The 20,201-nt window shown below is 42.4% G+C and overlaps 1 protein-coding gene across 1 annotated transcript; it reads left to right on the forward strand.

The window, feature by feature from the left end:
• Nucleotides 1-204: 204 nt before the first annotated feature.
• Nucleotides 205-15,603, forward strand: LOC148512047 (uncharacterized). Its single transcript, XM_088482350.1, has 7 exons — nucleotides 205-250; nucleotides 3,537-3,705; nucleotides 7,859-8,050; nucleotides 8,130-8,253; nucleotides 8,372-8,469; nucleotides 8,609-8,783; nucleotides 11,929-15,603. Exons 2-7 carry the CDS (start codon nucleotides 3,601-3,603, stop codon nucleotides 13,161-13,163), a joined length of 1,929 nt encoding a protein of 642 aa, XP_088338476.1. The 5' UTR covers nucleotides 205-250; nucleotides 3,537-3,600; the 3' UTR covers nucleotides 13,164-15,603.
• The last annotated feature ends 4,598 nt before the right edge of the window (nucleotides 15,604-20,201 follow it).

Here is a 20,201-nt window from a genome sequence, read left to right on the forward strand (position 1 = left end):
CTCACCCGGGGGACCCTACACCCCCCCTTTTCACTTAGTGCGTTCCACCAACACTTCCGCCCTATGCGTTCCACCATCAATTCCTACCTGTGCGTTTCACCCTCACTTCCGTTCTGTGCGGTCCACCAACACTTTCGCACTGTGCGTTCCACCATTACTTCCGGCTGTGCGGTCCAAACTGACTTCCGGTCTTTCTTGAATCTGTTTCCGGTTCTCCACTTGGAAGGAGGTAGAAAAGCGGCCGCAGCAGGTAATGGTGACCTATATACAGGGGGAGCAGCTTGTGGTGTCCTTTATACAGGGGGAGCAGCCCGTGGTGTCATATATACAGGGAAAAGTAGCCTGTGGTCTCCTGTTATTATTATACAGGGGGAGCAGCTTGTGGTGTCCTGTTGTTATTATTATACAGGGGGAGCAGCTTGTGGTGTCCTGTTATTATTATTATTATACAGGGGGAGCAGCCTGTGGTGTCCTGTTATTATTATTATAGAGGGGGAGCAGCCTGTGGTGTCATGTTATTAATATTATACAGGGGGAGCAGCCTGTGGTGTCCTGTTATTATTATACAGGGAGAGCAGCCTGTGGTGTCCTGTTATTATTATACAGGGAGAGCAGCCTGTGGTGTCCTGTTATTATTATACAGGAGGAGCAGCCTGTGGTGTCCTGTTATTATTATTATACAGGGAGAGCAGCCTGTGGTGTCATGTTATTATTATTATTATACAGGGGGAGCAGCCTGTGGTGTCATGATGTTGTTGTTGTTGTTATTATTATTATTATTATTATACAGGGAGAGCAGCCTGTGGTGTCATGTTGTTGTTGTTATTATTATTATACAGGGAGAGCAGCCTGTGGTGTCATGTTATTATTAATATTATTATACAGGGGGAGCAGCCTGTGGTGTCATGTTGATGTTGTTATTATTATTATTATTATACAGGGAGAGCAGCCTGTGGTGTCATGTTCTTGTTGTTATTATTATTATACAGGGAGAGCAGCCTGTGGTGTCATGTTATTATTATTATTATACAGGGGGAGCAGCCTGTGGTGTCATGATGTTGTTGTTGTTATTATTATTATTATTATTATACAGGGAGAGCAGCCTGTGGTGTCATGTTGTTGTTGTTATTATTATTATACAGGGAGAGCAGCCTGTGGTGTCTTGTTATTATTGTTATTATACAGGGAGAGCAGCCTGTGGTGTCATGTTATTATTAATATTATTATACAGGGGGAGCAGCCTGTGGTGTCATGTTGATGTTGTTATTATTATTATTATTATACGGGGAGAGCAGCCTGTGGTGTCATGTTCTTGTTGTTATTATTATTATACAGGGAGAGCAGCCTGTGGTGTCTTGTTATTATTATTATACAGGGAGAGCAGCCTGTGGTGTCATGTTATTATTAATATTATTATACAGGGGAAGCAGCCTGTGGTGTCATGTTATTAATATTATTATTCAGGGGGAGTAACCTGTGGTGTCCTGTTATTATTATACAGGGGGAGCAGTCTGTGGTGTCCTGTTGTTATTATTATAGAGGGGGAGCAGCCTGTGGTGTCATGTTATTAATATTATTTTTCAGGGGGAGCAGCCTGTGGTGTCCTATTATTATACAGGGGGAGCAGCCTGTGGTGTCCTTTTGTTAATATTATACAGGGGTAGCAGCCTGTGGTGTCCTCTTACTAATATTTTATACAGGGAGAGCAGCCTGTGGTGTCCTGTTTTTATTATTATACAGGGGCAGCAGCTTGTGTTGTCTTGTTGTATTTGTAATTATTATTATGATTATTATTACATAGATCTATCATCCTATGGTATCCTATAATTTATATTATACAAGATGAGCAGTTGGTGGTGTCCCATTAGTTATTATTTAATTATAATTACTATTATACAGAGTGAGCTGTCTGTGGTGTCATATTATCATTAATATTATTATTTATAGAGGGGGAGCAGCCTTTGTTGTCCTTTTTTTATTATTATTTGTATTATTATTTATAGAGGAGCCGCAGCCTCTTGTTAATAATAATATTATTATTATTAATATCCAGTGTGAGCAGTATTTGTTGTCCTATTAATATTATTTGTAGAGGAGTTTCTATTATGTTGTTGTCATTTAATTATCATCATAATACAAGAGGAGCAGCCTGTCGTGTATTATTTATACAGCAGGAGCAGCCAATAGTGTCCTTTGTTAATATAATTTATTATTAATAATAATACATCATATTAACAACAGGACACTACAGGCTGCTCCCACTGTATTAATAATACACGACAGGCTGCTCCTCTTGTATTATATTATTAATAAAATGACTCGTCTTTCCATTGTATTATAATATTATTATTATTAAAAATAAACCACAGGCTGCTCCTCTTTTATTTTACTAATAATAAAATGACACAACAGACTGCTTCAACTATATAATAATAATAATATTATTATTATTATTATTATATAGTGGAAGCAGTCTGTTGTGTCATTTTATTATTAGTAAAATAAAAGAGGAGTAGCCTGTGGTTTATTATTATTATTATACAGGGGAGCTGCCTTTGGTGTCCAGTGAAGAATGTTGTTATAATTTTTATACAGGGAGAGCAGCTTGTGGTGTCCTTTAATTAATATATATGGGAAGCAGCCTGTTGTGTCTTGTTATTAATTTTACAAGGGGGTGCAGTCTCTTGTGTCTTGTTATTTTTATACAGGGAAAGCAGCCTATGGTCTCCTGTTATTATTAATATAAGGGAAAGCAGCATGTGTTGTCCTGTTATTATTATACAATGGAGTTGCTGTTGTGTTCTGTTGTTGTTATTATAAAGATGAAGCAGCATATGGTGCCCAATTACTATAATTATTATTATATAGGGGGAGCAGCCTCTGGTGTTCTTCTATTATCATTATAAAAAGGGAGAGCCAGTGGTGTGTTGTTGTTGTTATTATTATTATTAATAAGGGGGATCAGCCTATGGTGTCTGGAGTTTATTATTACTTTACAGGTGGAGCGGCCTGTGTATATCCTGTTGTTATACAAGGGAAGCAGCCTGTGGTGTCCTGTTATTATTATACAGGGGGAGCAGGCTGAGGTTTTCTGATATTATTTTACAGGTAGAGTAGCCTGTGGTGTCCTGTTATTATGTACAGGGGGAGCAGCCTGTAGTGTCCTGTTATTATTATTATTATTATTTTTATATAGGAGAAGCAGCCTGCAGTGTGCTGTTTTTATTACACAGTGCTAGCGACCTCTGGTGTCAAGTTGTTATTATTGTTATGATTATACAGGGGAGCAGCCTATGGTGTCCTGTTATTATTATACATAGGAAGCAGGCTGTGGTATCCTGTTGTTGTTATTATCATTATTATTATACAAGTGGAGCAGCCTATGGATTCCTGTTATTATAATTATATAGGGGAGCAGCCTCTGGTGACAGACACTGCTCAGGGCTCTACGGCTTAGTGGAAAGAGGAGACGTACTGATCACTTAGTATTTCATAGCTGATTATGTTACATGTATTCTCTGTGATGTTTATTATAGTTCTATTGATTCCTAAATAATCCAGCTGTGAAGAACCAAGGTTTTTATTGGACACTATGTGAGGATGAGACACATCACTGATTCACTGAAGATGGACACAGACAGGAGTGACATGACTGAGAGGATATTACATATCGCCATGGAGATCATCTACCTGCTAACTGGGGAGGTGAGAGGGTCTGGGGATGTCACAGTGACATCACTTATATCTATAGTAATAATACAGGGACATGACTGGGGAGGTGAGGGGATCTGGGAGTGTTACAGTGACATCACTTATATCTATAGTAATAATACAGGGACATGACTGGGGAGGTGAGGGGATATGGGAGTGTCACAGTGATATCACTTATATACATAGTAATAATACAGGGACATGACTGGGGAGGTGAGAGGGTCTGGGGATGTCACAGTGACATCACTTATATCTATAGTAATAATACAGGGACATGACTGGGGAGGTGAGGGGATCTGGGAGTGTCACAGTGACATCACTTATATCTATAGTAATAATACAGGGACATGACTGGGGAGGTGAGGGGATCTGGGAGTGTCACTGTGACATCACTTATATCTATAGTAATAATACAGGGACATGACTGGGGAGGTGAGGGGATCTGGGAGTGTCACAGTGACATCACTTATATCTATAGTAATAATACAGGGACATGACTGGGGAGGTGAGGGGATCTGGGGGTATCACAGTGACATCACTTATATCTATAGTAATAATACAGGGACATGACTGGGGAGGTGAGGGGATCTGGGAGTGTCACAGTGACATCACTTATATCTATAGTAATAATACAGGGACATGACTGGGGAGGTGAGGGGATCTGGGGGTATCACAGTGACATCACTTATATCTATAGTAATAATACAGGGACATGACTGGGGAGGGGAGGGGATCTGGGAGTGTCACAGTGACATCACTTATATCTATAGTAATAATACAGGGACAGGACTGGGGAGGGGAGGGGATCTGGGAGTGTCACAGTGACATCACTTATACCTATAGTAATAATACAGGGACAGGACTGGTGAGGTGAGGGGATCTGGCAGTGTCACAGTGACATCACTTATATCTATAGTAATAATACAGGGACATGACTGGGGAGGTGAGGGGATCTGGGAGTGTTACAGTGACATCACTTATATCTATAGTAATAATACAGGGACATGACTGGGGAGGTGAGGGGATATGGGAGTGTCACAGTGATATCACTTATATACATAGTAATAATACAGGGACATGACTGGGGAGGTGAGAGGGTCTGGGGATGTCACAGTGACATCACTTATATCTATAGTAATAATACAGGGACATGACTGGGGAGGTGAGGGGATCTGGGAGTGTCACAGTGACATCACTTATATCTATAGTAATAATACAGGGACATGACTGGGGAGGTGAGGGGATCTGGGAGTGTCACTGTGACATCACTTATATCTATAGTAATAATACAGGGACATGACTGGGGAGGTGAGGGGATCTGGGAGTGTCACAGTGACATCACTTATATCTATAGTAATAATACAGGGACATGACTGGGGAGGTGAGGGGATCTGGGGGTATCACAGTGACATCACTTATATCTATAGTAATAATACAGGGACATGACTGGGGAGGTGAGGGGATCTGGGAGTGTCACAGTGACATCACTTATATCTATAGTAATAATACAGGGACATGACTGGGGAGGTGAGGGGATCTGGGGGTATCACAGTGACATCACTTATATCTATAGTAATAATACAGGGACATGACTGGGGAGGGGAGGGGATCTGGGAGTGTCACAGTGACATCACTTATATCTATAGTAATAATACAGGGACAGGACTGGGGAGGGGAGGGGATCTGGGAGTGTCACAGTGACATCACTTATACCTATAGTAATAATACAGGGACAGGACTGGTGAGGTGAGGGGATCTGGCAGTGTCACAGTGACATCACTTATATCTATAGTAATAATACAGGGACATGACTGGGGAGGTGAGAGGATCTGGGGGTGTCACAGTGACATCACTTATATCTATAGTAATAATACAGGGACATGACTGGGGAGGTGAGAGGATCTGGGAGTGTCACAGTGACATCACTTATATCTATAGTAATAATACAGGGACATGACTGGGGAGGTGAGGGGATCTGGGAGTGTCACAGTGATATCACTTATATCTATAATAATAATACAGGGACTTGACTGGGGAGGTGAGAGGGTCTGGGGATGTCACAGTGACATCACTTATATCTATAATAATAATACAGGGACTTGACTGGGGAGGTGAGAGGGTCTGGGGATGTCACAGTGACATCACTTATATCTATAGTAATAATACAGGGACATGACTGGGGAGGTGAGGGGATCTGGGAGTGTCACAGTGACATCACTTATATCTATAGTAATAATACAGGGACATGACTGGGGAGGTGAGAGGATCTGGGAGTGTCACAGTGACAATCACTTATATCTATAGTAATAATACAGGGACATGACTGGGGAGGTGAGGGGATCTGGGAGTGTCACAGTGACATCACTTATATCTATAGTAATAATACAAGGACATGACTGGGGAGGTGAGGGGATCTGGTAGTGTCACAGTGACATCACTTATATCTTTAGTAATAATACAGGGACATGACTGGGGAGGTGAGGGGATCTGGGGATGTCACAGTGACATCACTTATATCTATAGTAATAATACAGGGACATGACTGGGGAGGTGAGGGGATCTGGGGATGTCACAGTGACATCACTTATATCTATAGTAATAATAAATATGTGGACATGACTGGGAAGGTGAGGGGATCTGGTAGTGTCACAGTGACATCACTTATATCTTTAGTAATAATACAGGGACATGACTGGGGAGGTGAGAGGATCTGGGAGTGTCACAGTGATATCACTTATATTTTTAGTAATAATACAGGGACATGACTGGGGAGGTGAGGGGATCTGGGGGTGTCACAGTGACATCACTTATACCTATAGTAATAATACAGGGACATGACTGGGGAGGTGAGGGGATCTGGGAGTGTCACAGTGACATCACTTATATCTATAGTAATAATACAGGGACATGACTGGGGAGGTGAGAGGATCTGGGAGTGTCACAGTGAAATCACTTATATCTATAGTAATAATACAGGGACATGACTGGGGAGGTGAGGGGATCTGGGAGTGTCACAGTGACATCACTTATATCTATAGTAATAATACAGGGACATGACTGGGGAGGTGAGAGGATCTGGGAGTGTCACAGTGACATCACTTATATCTATAGTAATAATACAGGGACATAACTGGGGAGGTGAGGGGATCTGGGGGTGTCACAGTGACATCTCATATCTATAGTAATAATACAGGGACATGACTGGGGAGGTGAGAGGATCTGGGAGTGTCACAGTGATATCACTTATATTTTTAGTAATGATACAGGGACATGACTGGGGAGGTGAGGGGATCTGGGAGTGTCACAGTGACATCACTTATACCTATAGTAATAATACAGGGACATGACTGGGGAGGTGAGGGGATCTGGGAGTGTCACAGTGACATCACTTATATCTATAGTAATAATACAGGGACATGACTGGGGAGGTGAGGGGATCTGGGGGTATCACAGTGACATCACTTATATCTATAGTAATAATACAGGGACATGACTGGGGAGGTGAGGGGATCTGGGAGTGTCACAGTGACATCACTTATATCTATAGTAATAATACAGGGACATGACTGGGGAGGTGAGAGGATCTGGGAGTGTCACAGTGACATCACTTATATCTATAGTAATAATACAGGAACATGACTGGGGAGGTGAGGGGATCTGGGAGTGTCACTGTGACATCACTTATATCTATAGTAATAATACAGGGACATGACTGGGGAGGTGAGGGGATCTGGGAGCGTCACAGTGACATCACTTATATCTATAGTAATAATACAGGGACATGACTGGGGAGGTGAGGGGACCTGGGAGTGTCACAGTGACATCACTTATATCTATAGTAATAATACAGGGACATGACTGGGGAGGTGAGGGGATCTGGGGGTGTCACAGTGACATCACTTATATCTATAGTAATAATACAGGGACATGACTGGGGAGGTGAGGGGATCTGGGAGTGTCACTGTGACATCACTTATATCTATAGTAATAATACAGGGACATGACTGGGGAGGTGAGAGGGTCTGGGAGTGTCACAGTGACATAATTTATGTATATCTATTTAGTAATAATACAGGGACATGACTGGGGAGGTGAGGGGATCTGGGAGTTTATGCAGTGATATTTGATGTCTCTCCCCAATACACAGGCATACACAGTAGTGAAGAAGACATCCAGTGAATTTGAGACACCCAGCAGCCGTCCCCGTGTGTTAGGAGGATTGAACAGGACCCAGAGCCCCATCACGGTGCCGCCACCTCACTCACTGATTCATGAGAGACACAATGACCAGAAGATCCTGGAACTCACCAATAAGATCATTCAGCTGCTGACTGGAGAGGTGACTGCTGGGAATGGGACATTATACAGTAACACCAGAGGATGTGTCTGGGTGATGACTGTATCATTTTGTGTGTCAGGTTCCTATAAGGTGTGAGGATGTCACTGTATACTTCTCCATGGAGGAGTGGGAGTATATAGAGGAGCACAAGGGTCTGTACAAGGACATGATGATGGAGAATCACTGGCCCCTCACATCACTGGGTAAGAGGAGACTGTCATTTAATGTACAGGGGAGACCAGGTATGGGGGCCCCCTATAGTACACATAATCTGATAATCACATATATAAAATGTACTCAGTCAGTGTATGTCTCCTACAGATGGACCGAGTAACAGAAATACCCCAGAGAGATGTCCCCGTCCTCTTTATTCCCAGGATTGTACAGAGGAGAATCACCGGATCCTACAGGAGCATCAGGTAGTTGGGATTTAGGGTCTCACCAATATACCAATGTGACTGTCACTATATGATCTGTAGAGAATCTGTGTGTGTCTTATATTTTTATCTAAATAAAATCGTGTATTGCTAAACTGTTATTGATTTGTGGGTTATTTAGGGTGAAGAAAAAGAAGAGACATATGTGACTGATATAAAGGTTGAACATATAGAGGGAGAAAAAAAAACGTATGTGACTAATATGAAGACAGAAGATATAGAGGGAGAAGAAGAGACGTATGTGAGGGGTGATCAGCAGTGTAAGGAGGAGGAAAGCCCTACAGATATCAGCACTGGTGAGTAATAAACACTTATTTTAAAAAAAGAGAGACATATTCTACTTTGCTCAGTCACTATAGAAAGCTCTTATCATGTACCCTCCTCTGTCAGTACAGACTAATGAGGGAAAAGTATCTGCCCAATGGAGGAGTCAGGAGCCATCAGCCCCTATTATACTCCTGCTCTCCCCTCACATCATATGACTGTGTGTTACCAGCCCAGAGATCTGACCAGTCTCCTCCCCACACTCTCTGGTGTATCTCATACAGTCAGGTGCATAAATATTGGGACATTGACAGAATTTTCATATTTTGGCCTCTATTCACCACCACAAAGGCTTTGAAATGAAACAAACAAGATGTGCTTTACCTGCAGACTTTCAGATTTAATTTGAGGTTAATTACATCCAAATCAGGTGAACGGTGTAGGAATTACAACGGTGTCTATATGTGCCTCCCACTTTTTAAGGGGCCAAAAGTAATGGGACAAACTAAACAATCCTAAATCTAACTTTCACTTTTTTAATACTTTGTTGCAAATCCTTTGCAGGTAATTACAGCCTGAAGTCTGGAACGCATAGACATCACTAGACGCTGGGTTTCATCCCTGGTGATGCTCTGCCAGGCCTCTACTGCAAATGTCTTCAGTTCCTGCTTGTTCTTGGGGCATATTCCCTTCAGTTTTGTCTTCATCAAGTGAAATGCATGCTCAATCGGATTCAGGTCATGGGATTGCATAACATTCCACTTTTTAGCCTTAAAAAACTCTTTGGTTGCTTTTGCAGTATGCTTCGGGTCATTGTCCATCTGCACTGTGAAGCGCCGTCCAATGAGTTCTGAAGCATTTGACTGACTATGAGCATATAATATTGCCCGAAACACTTCAGGATTCATTCTGCTGCTTTTGTCAGCAGTCACATCATCAATAAATACAAGGGAACCAGTTCCATTGGCAGCCATACATGCCCACGCCATGACACTACCACCACCATGCTTCACTGATGAGGTGGTATGTTTTGGATCATGAGCAGTTCCTTTCCTTCTCCGTACTCTTCTCTTCCCATCACTCTGGTACAAGTTGATTGTCTCATCTGTCCATAGGATGTTGTTCCAGAACTGTAATGGCTTTTTTAGATGTTGTTTGGCAAACTCTAATCTGGTCTTCCTGTTTTTGAGGCTCACCAATGGTTTACATCTTGTGGTGAACCCTCTATATTTACTCTTGTGAAGTCTTCTCTTGATTGTTGACTTTGACACATATACACCTACCTCCTGGAGAGTGTTCTTGATTTGGCCAACTGTTGTGAAGGGGTTTTTCTTCACCAGGGAAATAATTCTTCTTTCATCCACCACAGTTGTTTTACGTGGTCTTCCGGTGTTGCTGAGCTCTCCGGTGCGTTCTTTCTTTTTAAGAATGTTCCAAACAGTTGATTTGGCCACACCTAATGTTTTTGCTATCTCTCTGATGGATTTGTTTTGATTTTTCAGCCTAATGATGTCTTGCTTCACTGATAGTGACAGCTCTTTGGATCTCATATTGAGAGTCGACAGCAGTTGATTCCAAATGCAAATGCCACACCTAGAATCAACTCCAGACCTTTTACCTGCTTAATTGATAATGAAATAACAAGGGAATAGCCCACACCTGTCCATGAAATAGCTTTTTAGTTGATAGTCCCATTACTTTTGGCCCCTTAAAAAGTGGGAGGCACATATAGAACCGTTGTAATTCCTACACCGTTCACCTGATTTGGATGTAATTACCCTCAAATTAAATCTGAAAGTCTGCAGTTAAAGCACATCTTGTTTGTTTCATTTCAAAGCCATTGTGGTGGTGAATAGAGGCCAAAATATGAAAATTCTATCAATGTCCCAATATTTATGCACCTGACTGTACATCAGGAGCCATCAGCCCCTATTATACTCCTGCTCTCCTCTTCACATCATGTCACTGTATGTTACCAGCCCAGAGATCTGACCAGTCTCCTCCCCACACTCTGTGGTGTATCTCATACATCAGGAGACATCAGCCCCTATTATACTCCTGCTCTCCCCCTCACATCATGTCACTGTGTGTTACCAGCCCAGAGATCTGACCAGTCTCCTCCCCACACTCTCTGGTGTATCTCATACATCTTGAGCTATCAGCCCCTATTATACTACTGCTCTCCTCCTCATATCATGTCACTGTGTGTTACCAGCCACAGTCTGCAGGGCTTTCAGCTTGTTGTGGTCAGAAGGATCCTGTCCTATGGACAAACTTTATGATTAGATCAGTGCAGGTATCTTGTATAATCATTATTTCTAGAAGCGTGGATCACAAAAAATGGGTTAACATGGACTTTTTCAGTGTTTTACATTGTCCCACAATTTTTAAATAATTGTAGTGTAATCTATTTAATAGATCATCCAATTTTACCCAAGTCAGTCTTCCGTAATCGAGGAGCCTGTGGTTTTCAAAGCGGTGATATCTTGGAAAGTTTCTCCCACCTTGTGTTTCACCACGGACACCCTTTGGGCTAGTTGTTGGATCTGCCCTTTGATATTTGTAACTGCTTGTTGTATCTCTGCAGTCTGCTCTTTTGCTTGTTCTTTTAGCAAGGGGCTTACAATCTTTATAATATCTTGTACAATGTCCCCATAAGAAACGGGGGGGGGGGGGGCACAATACCTGCGCCTGGTGATGATGGAGAGAGCGGGTTGGTGGGTCCTGTAGCTGTCTCTCAGAACACAGATGTCTAGCTCTGGCATCTCTTGAAGTCCTGGCGGACATATTCGAGGTGGGACAGCTTTTCTCAGACTAGGACAGCTGCTGTTTGGCAGGCATCATGGAGGCCAGGTACCTTTTCAAACACTTAGGTGGGTACCAAAAGTCTACCAACGGTATGTCAGTAACTACTGTATGGCGGCTCGAAGCTGAAAAACCATGGAGCCGAGAGAAGATGCTGCTCACTCTGTGTCCTCCGGAACTAGAAGTCTCAGTTTGACTGTTTTCTTGTTTTTCCTAACACACGTTATATTTTCTTCATTCTCTTTGTCCATATTTTACAGAAAGTTTGTTGTTTACAATTTTAAGTTAAGATATTACACCTCTCAAACTCATAGTATAGAAATTGCTCGATTTCTAAAAAGTAAAACTATTTCCATACATTTTATTTTCCAGCTGATGGACACAAAATCATGAAGACTTCAGAACGACATCTTATTTTGTCTTCAGCTTTTAAAATGGAAGATAAAAGCTCCCGGGATGCTACAGGAGAATCCTCCAATTCCCTCAATACACATCCAGCACTTCATATTGCCGATCTATCTCGTGATTCCTCTAATCCTGGAGAATGTTCTCCTGATAATGCTGATACTCTAACACACAGTGCAGCTCATAGAAATGATAGAGTATTTCCATGTTCTGAATGTGATAAATGTTTTGCACGGAAATTCTCGCTTGTTAGACATCAAAGACTTCACACAGAGAAGAAGCCATTTTCTTGTTCTGAGTGTAGAAAATGTTTTAAAGAGAAATCAGATCTTGATACACATGAGAGAAGTCACACAGGTGAGAGGCCATTTTCATGTCCTGAGTGTGGGAAACGGTTTACACTGAAATCATCTCTTGTTACACATCAGAGAACTCACACAGGGGAGAAACCATTTCCATGCTCTGAGTGTGGGAAATGTTTTACTCAGAAATCACATCTCGTTAGACATGAGAGAAGTCACACAGGGGAGAAACCATTTTCATGTTCTGAGTGTGGAAAATGTTTTACACAGAAATCAGCTCTTGTTGCACATCAGAGACGTCACACAGCTGTGAAGCCATTTCCATGTTCTGAGTGTGGGAAATGTTTTACACAGATACAAGATCTTGTTACACATCAGAGAACTCACACAGGTGAGAAAACAGTTCAATGTTTTGAGTGTGGGAAATGTTTTACACACAAATCACATCTTGTTAAACATCAGAGACATCACACAGGTGAGAGGCCATTTCCATGTGCCGAGTGTGGGAAATGTTTTACGTGGAAAGCAGATCTTGATAGACATCTGCGACTTCACACAGGTGAGAAACCATTTTCGTGTTCTCAATGTGGGAAAAGTTTTACACAAATATCACATCTTGCAATACATCAGAAAAGTCACACACAAGAGAAACCATTTCCATGTTCTGAATGTGGAAAATGTTTTATGCAGAAATCAGATCTTGTTAGACATCAGAGACGTCACACGGGTGAAAAGCCATTTTCATGCTCTGAGTGTGGGAAATGTTTCATACTGAAATCAGCACTTGTTAGACATCAGAGATGTCACACTGGTGAGAAACCATTTCCATGCTCTGAGTGTGGGAAATGTTTTGCACAGAAATCATATCTTGTAATACATCAGAGCACTCACATAAGTTAGAGACCATTTCCTATCAAAGCTCCAGTTTCACAGTTATAGTAATGTTTTATCATTACCATCCAGACATTGATACTTTATGAAAAGCTTCTAAACGCACATATGCACTCTGTATTGGTGACAGTTGTGCTTTCTGTGGTATGCAGTCGGGATCCCGACTGTCTAATCTTGGCAAGGGTCCAATGACCGGTGTCGAAATCCCGACGCTTGCAATTTTATCTACGAGTCCGACGCCCGGCATCCCGATCGAAGGTAAGCCAGGCATGGACAGCCGTGGGGGGGGAGGATTAGGTTAAGGGCTCCTGGTGGAGCTTAGGGTTAGGGACCACCCCGGGAGGGTTAGGATTAGGCTAGGGGAAGGGGGGTGTTAGTCACCCCCGGGGGGAGGCTAGAGTTAGGCACCTCCCCGGGAGGGTTGTTTTTGCTGTGGGGAAGGAGGGGTTAGGTTTTGGCACCCCTAAGGGAGGGTTAGGTGGGTGGTTAGATTAGTTAGTACCTTAGCTGCTGTCGGGATCTTCACTGGTGCCGGTATTCCAGCATTGGGATTTGAACAGCTGGACATGTGTCCGGCAGTATTTCATACCGATCCCCTTTCTTTGATGTTGTGTTGGAATGTATGTAACAAATTTTATTCATTACAGTATTTTCCCATTCATCCTATGGGGAGATATTGGATACAGATGGGATATATAGAACAGTGTATAGCATACTCGCAGCATGTTGTCTACAGTGCTACTATGACCTACATTTCCTATCTCCAGCCATTGTGCCTAGGTTTGTCTTTGACCATGCACCAGCGGCACATTCATAAGATAAGCATGTCCTTCTGGAGTAGGGAACCGGGTTTGCGCCAGCCCTTGGCACTAGTCTTTTATAGCAGAAGTGGGTGTAGAGTTTTCTGAGTTAAGGAGGGGGTGTCAAGTGCTTTACACTGCCTCACAGGGGAGCAAAAAGAGTTTTTAACGGTTTAATGGAAGCCATCTTTTGGACATCAACAGTTTGGCAGCCCTTCAGCGTCTAGTCCATGGTGAGGCTACTCATTTAGGGAAGCCTTACTAATGGGATCAAAGAACTTCCCCAAACTATTAAGGGATGGTGCTGCTATGCATACAATTTTATTGAAGACTTTAAAGATGTTATCTAATTCTCATGTTACAGATGTATGCGCTGGTTTGATAGAAATAAACATATCATTCGTGATTGTATCTGGGGGCTCAGTGGGGTCTCGCGGGAGCCTAGTTAATGGAGGGGAAGGTCTGAGAATATTAGAGCCCTACCCATCAGTAGTAAACTCAGGCCATGAGAACCAGTGCGTTAGTAGAGATCAGGCTGATAATCCAAGTGTCTGCATTTCAAAGTAGTTAGGAACCTTGGACACAATTTAGTAAGCACAGGAGACTCCCAATTCTGAGCAATAGTACCTCTAGTGGCTACGAAAATATGGACACACCAAAAATGTTTAGGTACTAATTTCGCTACTTCAGATCCCATTGGTGTTCTTTCCTTGAAATGTTTATATATTACTGTTTATACGACCAAACCAAATTAGTATTCTTAGATGACATTTCGTCTGAATATCAAATATTTCCATAACAGATAGGTCCAATAATCCCAAAATTGTCATCTAATCATTTAGTTCAGATCATCCGGGATGTGCCACCGCCAAACTTACTCTAGGCTATCAGCGCGTAAGACTTCTTTCTTTTCTTCTAACTGGCAGTGCACCTGGACCAAAATTAATTGAAGTATAACTCTTATTGGTATTAATAAAAATACATATATTGCTTTTAGGAGGCAAATACCCTAAGAGAAATACTGAAACTTGACCCAATAAGTAAAAAGTATATATACATATGTAGCGGGTATGTTCAGACGACCAATGGGAGAATGAGATGATGCAAACAGGTAAGCTTTTTATTCCAGGCTTGAAAAGGCAGAGCCAGTGCAATGGCTTCTTACATAAGGCAAACACAGTTGAGGAACAATAAATCAGCTTACATGAGACAGCAGTTCAAACAAGCAGAGTATTCCCAGCACAGTCATGGTTCAGATTGTCCAGCATAGAGCGAGCTGCTAAAGGTGTAATCTCTCCCTCACATTTCCACTGATTAACTCAACTTACCATGTTTTTACGCCTTAGCTGGTCTTAAATGAGGTGAGGGTGTGGTTCCTCCCTGGGAGGTTAACCCTTTCCTCAGAAGGTGGGAGAGACCCTCTCTGTCACAACATAAAATATAGTTTATCGCTATGTTCCAGTAGTCATATTTATTTTGTTATTTTTCAGAGATCAAATTCGTATAGTGGTTAGTACCTGTATTTTTATTTTTATCTATGTGTATATCTTACCTTCAAATAGTTGTATCTATAAATAATAAACACCCATTGGACTCTCTCTGATTTCTTTTGAAATAAAAAATATGTTTTCCTACAATCTCAATAGTTGTATCCGTGTGTTATCCAGTTATAAAGTGTTTCCAGTTCTCAAGGTATACTGTAAACTGTTACTAATGTTTCGAATGACACATTTTTAGCTCCACCAAACCGATCCTTCCATCACTATAACGGCAGCTCTATATTAAAAGCACTTTATATTGTAGCTTCAATCGTAGTATTTGTGTATCATTTCTGGATTCAGACAGATTTCATGAAATGTCAGTACTCTTGTCCATCGTTGGTATAATAGTGCGTACAGACTGGACAATCGATAACGATATCGTTGTTCGATCTCCCGGATGTGCTGGACGATCGATATAGATCATCCAGCACACCACCAAATCAACAAAGACTATAGCGATCCGTGATCAACAATGGCTGGTCCCTATAGTAACCTGGTCAATATCAACCAGGTTGGCCTGCATGCACGGGCGATGGTCAATATCGACCATACGTGCCCGCGCATCGCAGGTCGTTGGGCAATGAAAAATGCACAATATGATCAATATTGTTATCGTTCATATCGTCCATTTTAATCGGACCGTGTGTACGCACCATTAGTCTCAGCAGCTGATTTCTTAGTTATAGATGTATATTCTAAATTGGTAATAAGATAGTCAAATCAATAATATGATTCATACAGTATATCAGGGGTAGTGTGTTTATTATCCCTATATCCTGTCTACACACTTGCTATCAGCCAGGATATAATGCTAGATTGTAGGCGATCAGGAACGTCTGATGATATTAGGATTCCTAAAAGAGTACCCCCTGCCTCCAAAAAAATGTATATTCTCTTCACCCGATATCTATTTACCCAGATACCTTCTCTGTGGTAGAGGTGAGATATGGTGGAATTAGTGTTATGTCTTCACAGTTGATTTATCCACATCTATTATGTAAATCGGCAAAATAAAGATCGTTAATCACTCAGATGTTCAGATTTTCCACTACAATGATCAATGTCAGCGTGTGATTACTCAGTCATGTGTTCATCTACATTTATTGTATCAGTGCCTTTCCGGATCATGTGTGATATGGATTATATCTAGTCCACACTATACAATTGAGATCCTCATTAGACATTTAGATATTATCACTATAAAGTCGCCCATACATGGTGCGATACAAACCGTGCGACTCGACAGGGGAACCGACGACCGACATCGGACGGTCCCCACACACAGAGTGATCGGATGGCCAACCGCCCGATATGCCGGCTCCCTTCTCCCCTGCATAGTGCTGCATGGGATCGCACATCGCATCCCCAGGTACGACCCCACGGGTGCGCGCACTGGCCGATATGCCCATACATGGTACGATATAGCAGCCAAATCGTACCAATCCGTCGGATCGTCTGCTTTATCGCACCATGTATGGTTACCTTAAGCTGACGAAATTATTTAATTTACACCCGTTCAGAGACTCCAGCAGTTACTGACGTTCATTCACACAGGGCAATGGTCAGTATACACCTATAATTGCTCAATCATATGTTAGACTACATTCAACATTTATTGTAACAGCTCCTTTCTGGATTATGTGTGACTTAATTTAGGTCTAGCCCACATGGAACACTTACACATTTATTTTCACTGTAACCATCTAATCGCAATCACTGACCCTTAGCAGACTAAGTCGGATAAATTTATTTTTTCATATGCTCAGAGCCGCCAGGTGGTTGCTTCCGCTCGTTAGCTCAGGGCTGTCAGCCTAACTCAGGTTTCATTACATTTTGTAAATAGCTGCCGTCTATCGCGTGAGATCAGAATACTTATGGTCCAAACATTCACATGAATTACAGGTACATATATTACATCACTTTGTTATTTCATAGTGGTACATAGCGTGAACGCCGACGCGCGTTTCGCTTAAACTGTAGCTGGCGCTGGACCTCAGTAATCTTATTAAAGGGAGCGAGATCGGCCAGTTTGACTCTGTCATTCTAATGTGGATAATTTAGTCTCCGGATCAGCTTGGGTCTGCATATGCCTTAGTCTTCACCTAGAACCCACCTAGATGGCCACTCCATGAAGCACAGCCAAAAGGGGCACACCAAAAACACCTCTGTAAGGGTTTATCAGGCCTCCAAGTTGGAAAGAAACTGTCATGGTCATGTTGACAGCTGAGATCAGGAGCCTATGACTACACTAATGGTGTATAGTCGGCCACAAAATAGGCAAGATACAGAGGGACCAGGAGTGCTAGTGACCACTTATCAACCATGAGCTGTGTGACTGGGACACGTGTGCAGACCTAAAACATTGGTCAACTGCATAGGCCACTGAATCAGAATTAGCCCCAGAGTTTGGTATTATTTCTACAAGAGTGATCCCCCAGTTCTGCGATTTTATCTTAGAGCACGGAGATCCCAGACTGTGTCGAGTCCTGTGTTGTGATCAGATCAATGTGAGCAGCCACCAATTCACCCATCTTGGTCTCTCAAGTAGTCCCTATGACTGACAATCTCTAAAAGTTCAGTATGGAGCTCCCAAATAGGAGCTTCTCTGGTGTCAGGTCAACCCACAGAGCCGAAAGCATGGTCCAGACTGTTAAAGTAGTATCAGATTCAGGATTCACTCACAAGTCAGGAGAGGGGGGAAGGTTTTGAGTTGAGAAGTCAATGAGGAAAACCCGGGAGTAGTGGCCATTTTGGGGATAGAAAGAAGTGCTCACGTCATCTGATCCATGTGGTTGGAAACAGATGGGTGGCACTAAAGCAGATAGCTTATGTTTCTTCAGGCATAGTCTGGCAGTCCCAGATAAGCAATAATCAAAGCTAAGACTTAGATGACACTAGACCAGAGGTCCCCAACAGATCTCAATTCTCCCCAACAGTTCAGGTTTTAAAGATATCCATGGATGAGCACAGGTGGTTACATCATATTGTCTGAGGTACTAATTAAGTCACCTGTGCTCAACCATGGATATTTCTAAAACCTGGACTGTTGGGGAACCTTGAGGACCACGTTTGGGAACCTCTGCACTAGACCATAGAAGGGTTAAAAGGCAGTGCTTGTGCAGGAAATAAACATGGGAGGGCAAACATCAAATAGGCAATTTACATGGTGGCCATTCAGTAGGCAATTCACAAGATGACCATCTAAGAACATTCAGAGATGGAGAGCAATCCACCAGGCACTCACATTTCCCTCTTGGTGAGGCTCAAAACCTGTAACACAGGGAGCTCTCTAATAGCAAGGAGAGCGGCTCACCAGAAGGGAGGCAGCATAAAACAAAGTCACACATGGATAATAGATTGCAGGAAAGGGGATGTCATGGCCATCACAGAGGGTTACAGGGTTCCTGACATGAACTACCACAGAATGAGGCCAAGCCAACATTGAAGATCCAGGGACTCAACTTTATAGGCATAAACCCCAAGTAGCATATAAACAGACAGGCAGGATTCCAATAAACAGCTGTAGCAGCAATCCCAGGAGCTGTGGCTGATTCACCCACAGCAAAGCCTTCTGATCCTAGTCTTCCAGAAGTGGCTGATGATATACAGAGCCTGGCCGGGCACTATAGTAGGTCAGGCCCCCTCTTCAAACCCAGCCCTCAATGTCAGTTGGAGCTAGCAGTAGGGGGTGGTCCAGCACTCAAGGGCCTGGCTCCATGTTGGGATAGGCCAGACGCTGCAGGAGGGTCCAGCAGTGGAGAAGTCCCCCTGAAGCCGCACCACCAGGAATGGAAGGACAGATGCAAACTGTGGAGCCTCTAGGGAGCCAGCACTATGCTGTACAGGCCGCTTTTAACAGTGTGGTCACCACAGCTGGTGAAAACTGCATCCAGTATGTATGTCTGTTAAGGCACATCCCCAGATATGTTTATCTGTAGAGCTGTAACATCGTATTTTTCTTCCTATATACACAGTATATCACTAAATGTATAAAAGAAGAACGCAGCCACAGAGTATGGAGGTATCAGTTATTGTACTCAAATCAAAATAGCAGATCTATATATAAAAACAGACAAAAATGTATCGACAATTGTCAAAACAGACAATAAACAGACATGAATAAAAATGATAATAATCTTAAAAGATTTTGTCAATAATTTGAACATGTAGCATTCAAAGCGTAATCCCTGGATACTGCTCAGTATTAAATACATTCTTTCATCCAAGACAGTGGAATGCAATCTTTATAACAAAGTCACTGAGTTATTATTAGAGGGTTGGTAGACCCATACAATGAGTAGAAAGTATCCTTTCAGCAAATGTTATTACCTGCAGGCTCCTGTCCCATATTGAGAGCATATAATTGGGGCTGGTGTATGATGCAAACCTTGTTGCCCATTTCCATCTGGGAGCTTTCTTATTTGTCTGCTCGAGACCACAATGGTGAAAAAGATGTCTTTGAGACGTTGAAACGTGTAGGTGTTGTGTATGCACTACTGCGTTCCTGTGGACATGGCTCTCCCTAATTATTCACCTGCAGCTAGAAGACTCCGTGAGAACTTGTCGGTCATTCCCAGCTATGAGTGACACACCGACTCACCGTCTGCTCACCAACAAGAGCTGAGCACAGAGCTCACTGGAAGAGCCAAATTACAGCACTTCCATCACCGCACTACAGAGTGGCTTACCAGCGCGAGATGGGGCTC

Source organism: Taudactylus pleione, unplaced genomic scaffold, assembly GCF_031769625.1.
Source record: "Taudactylus pleione unplaced genomic scaffold, aTauple2 ptg000285l, whole genome shotgun sequence".
Classification (NCBI taxonomy): Eukaryota; Metazoa; Chordata; class Amphibia; order Anura; family Myobatrachidae; genus Taudactylus; species Taudactylus pleione.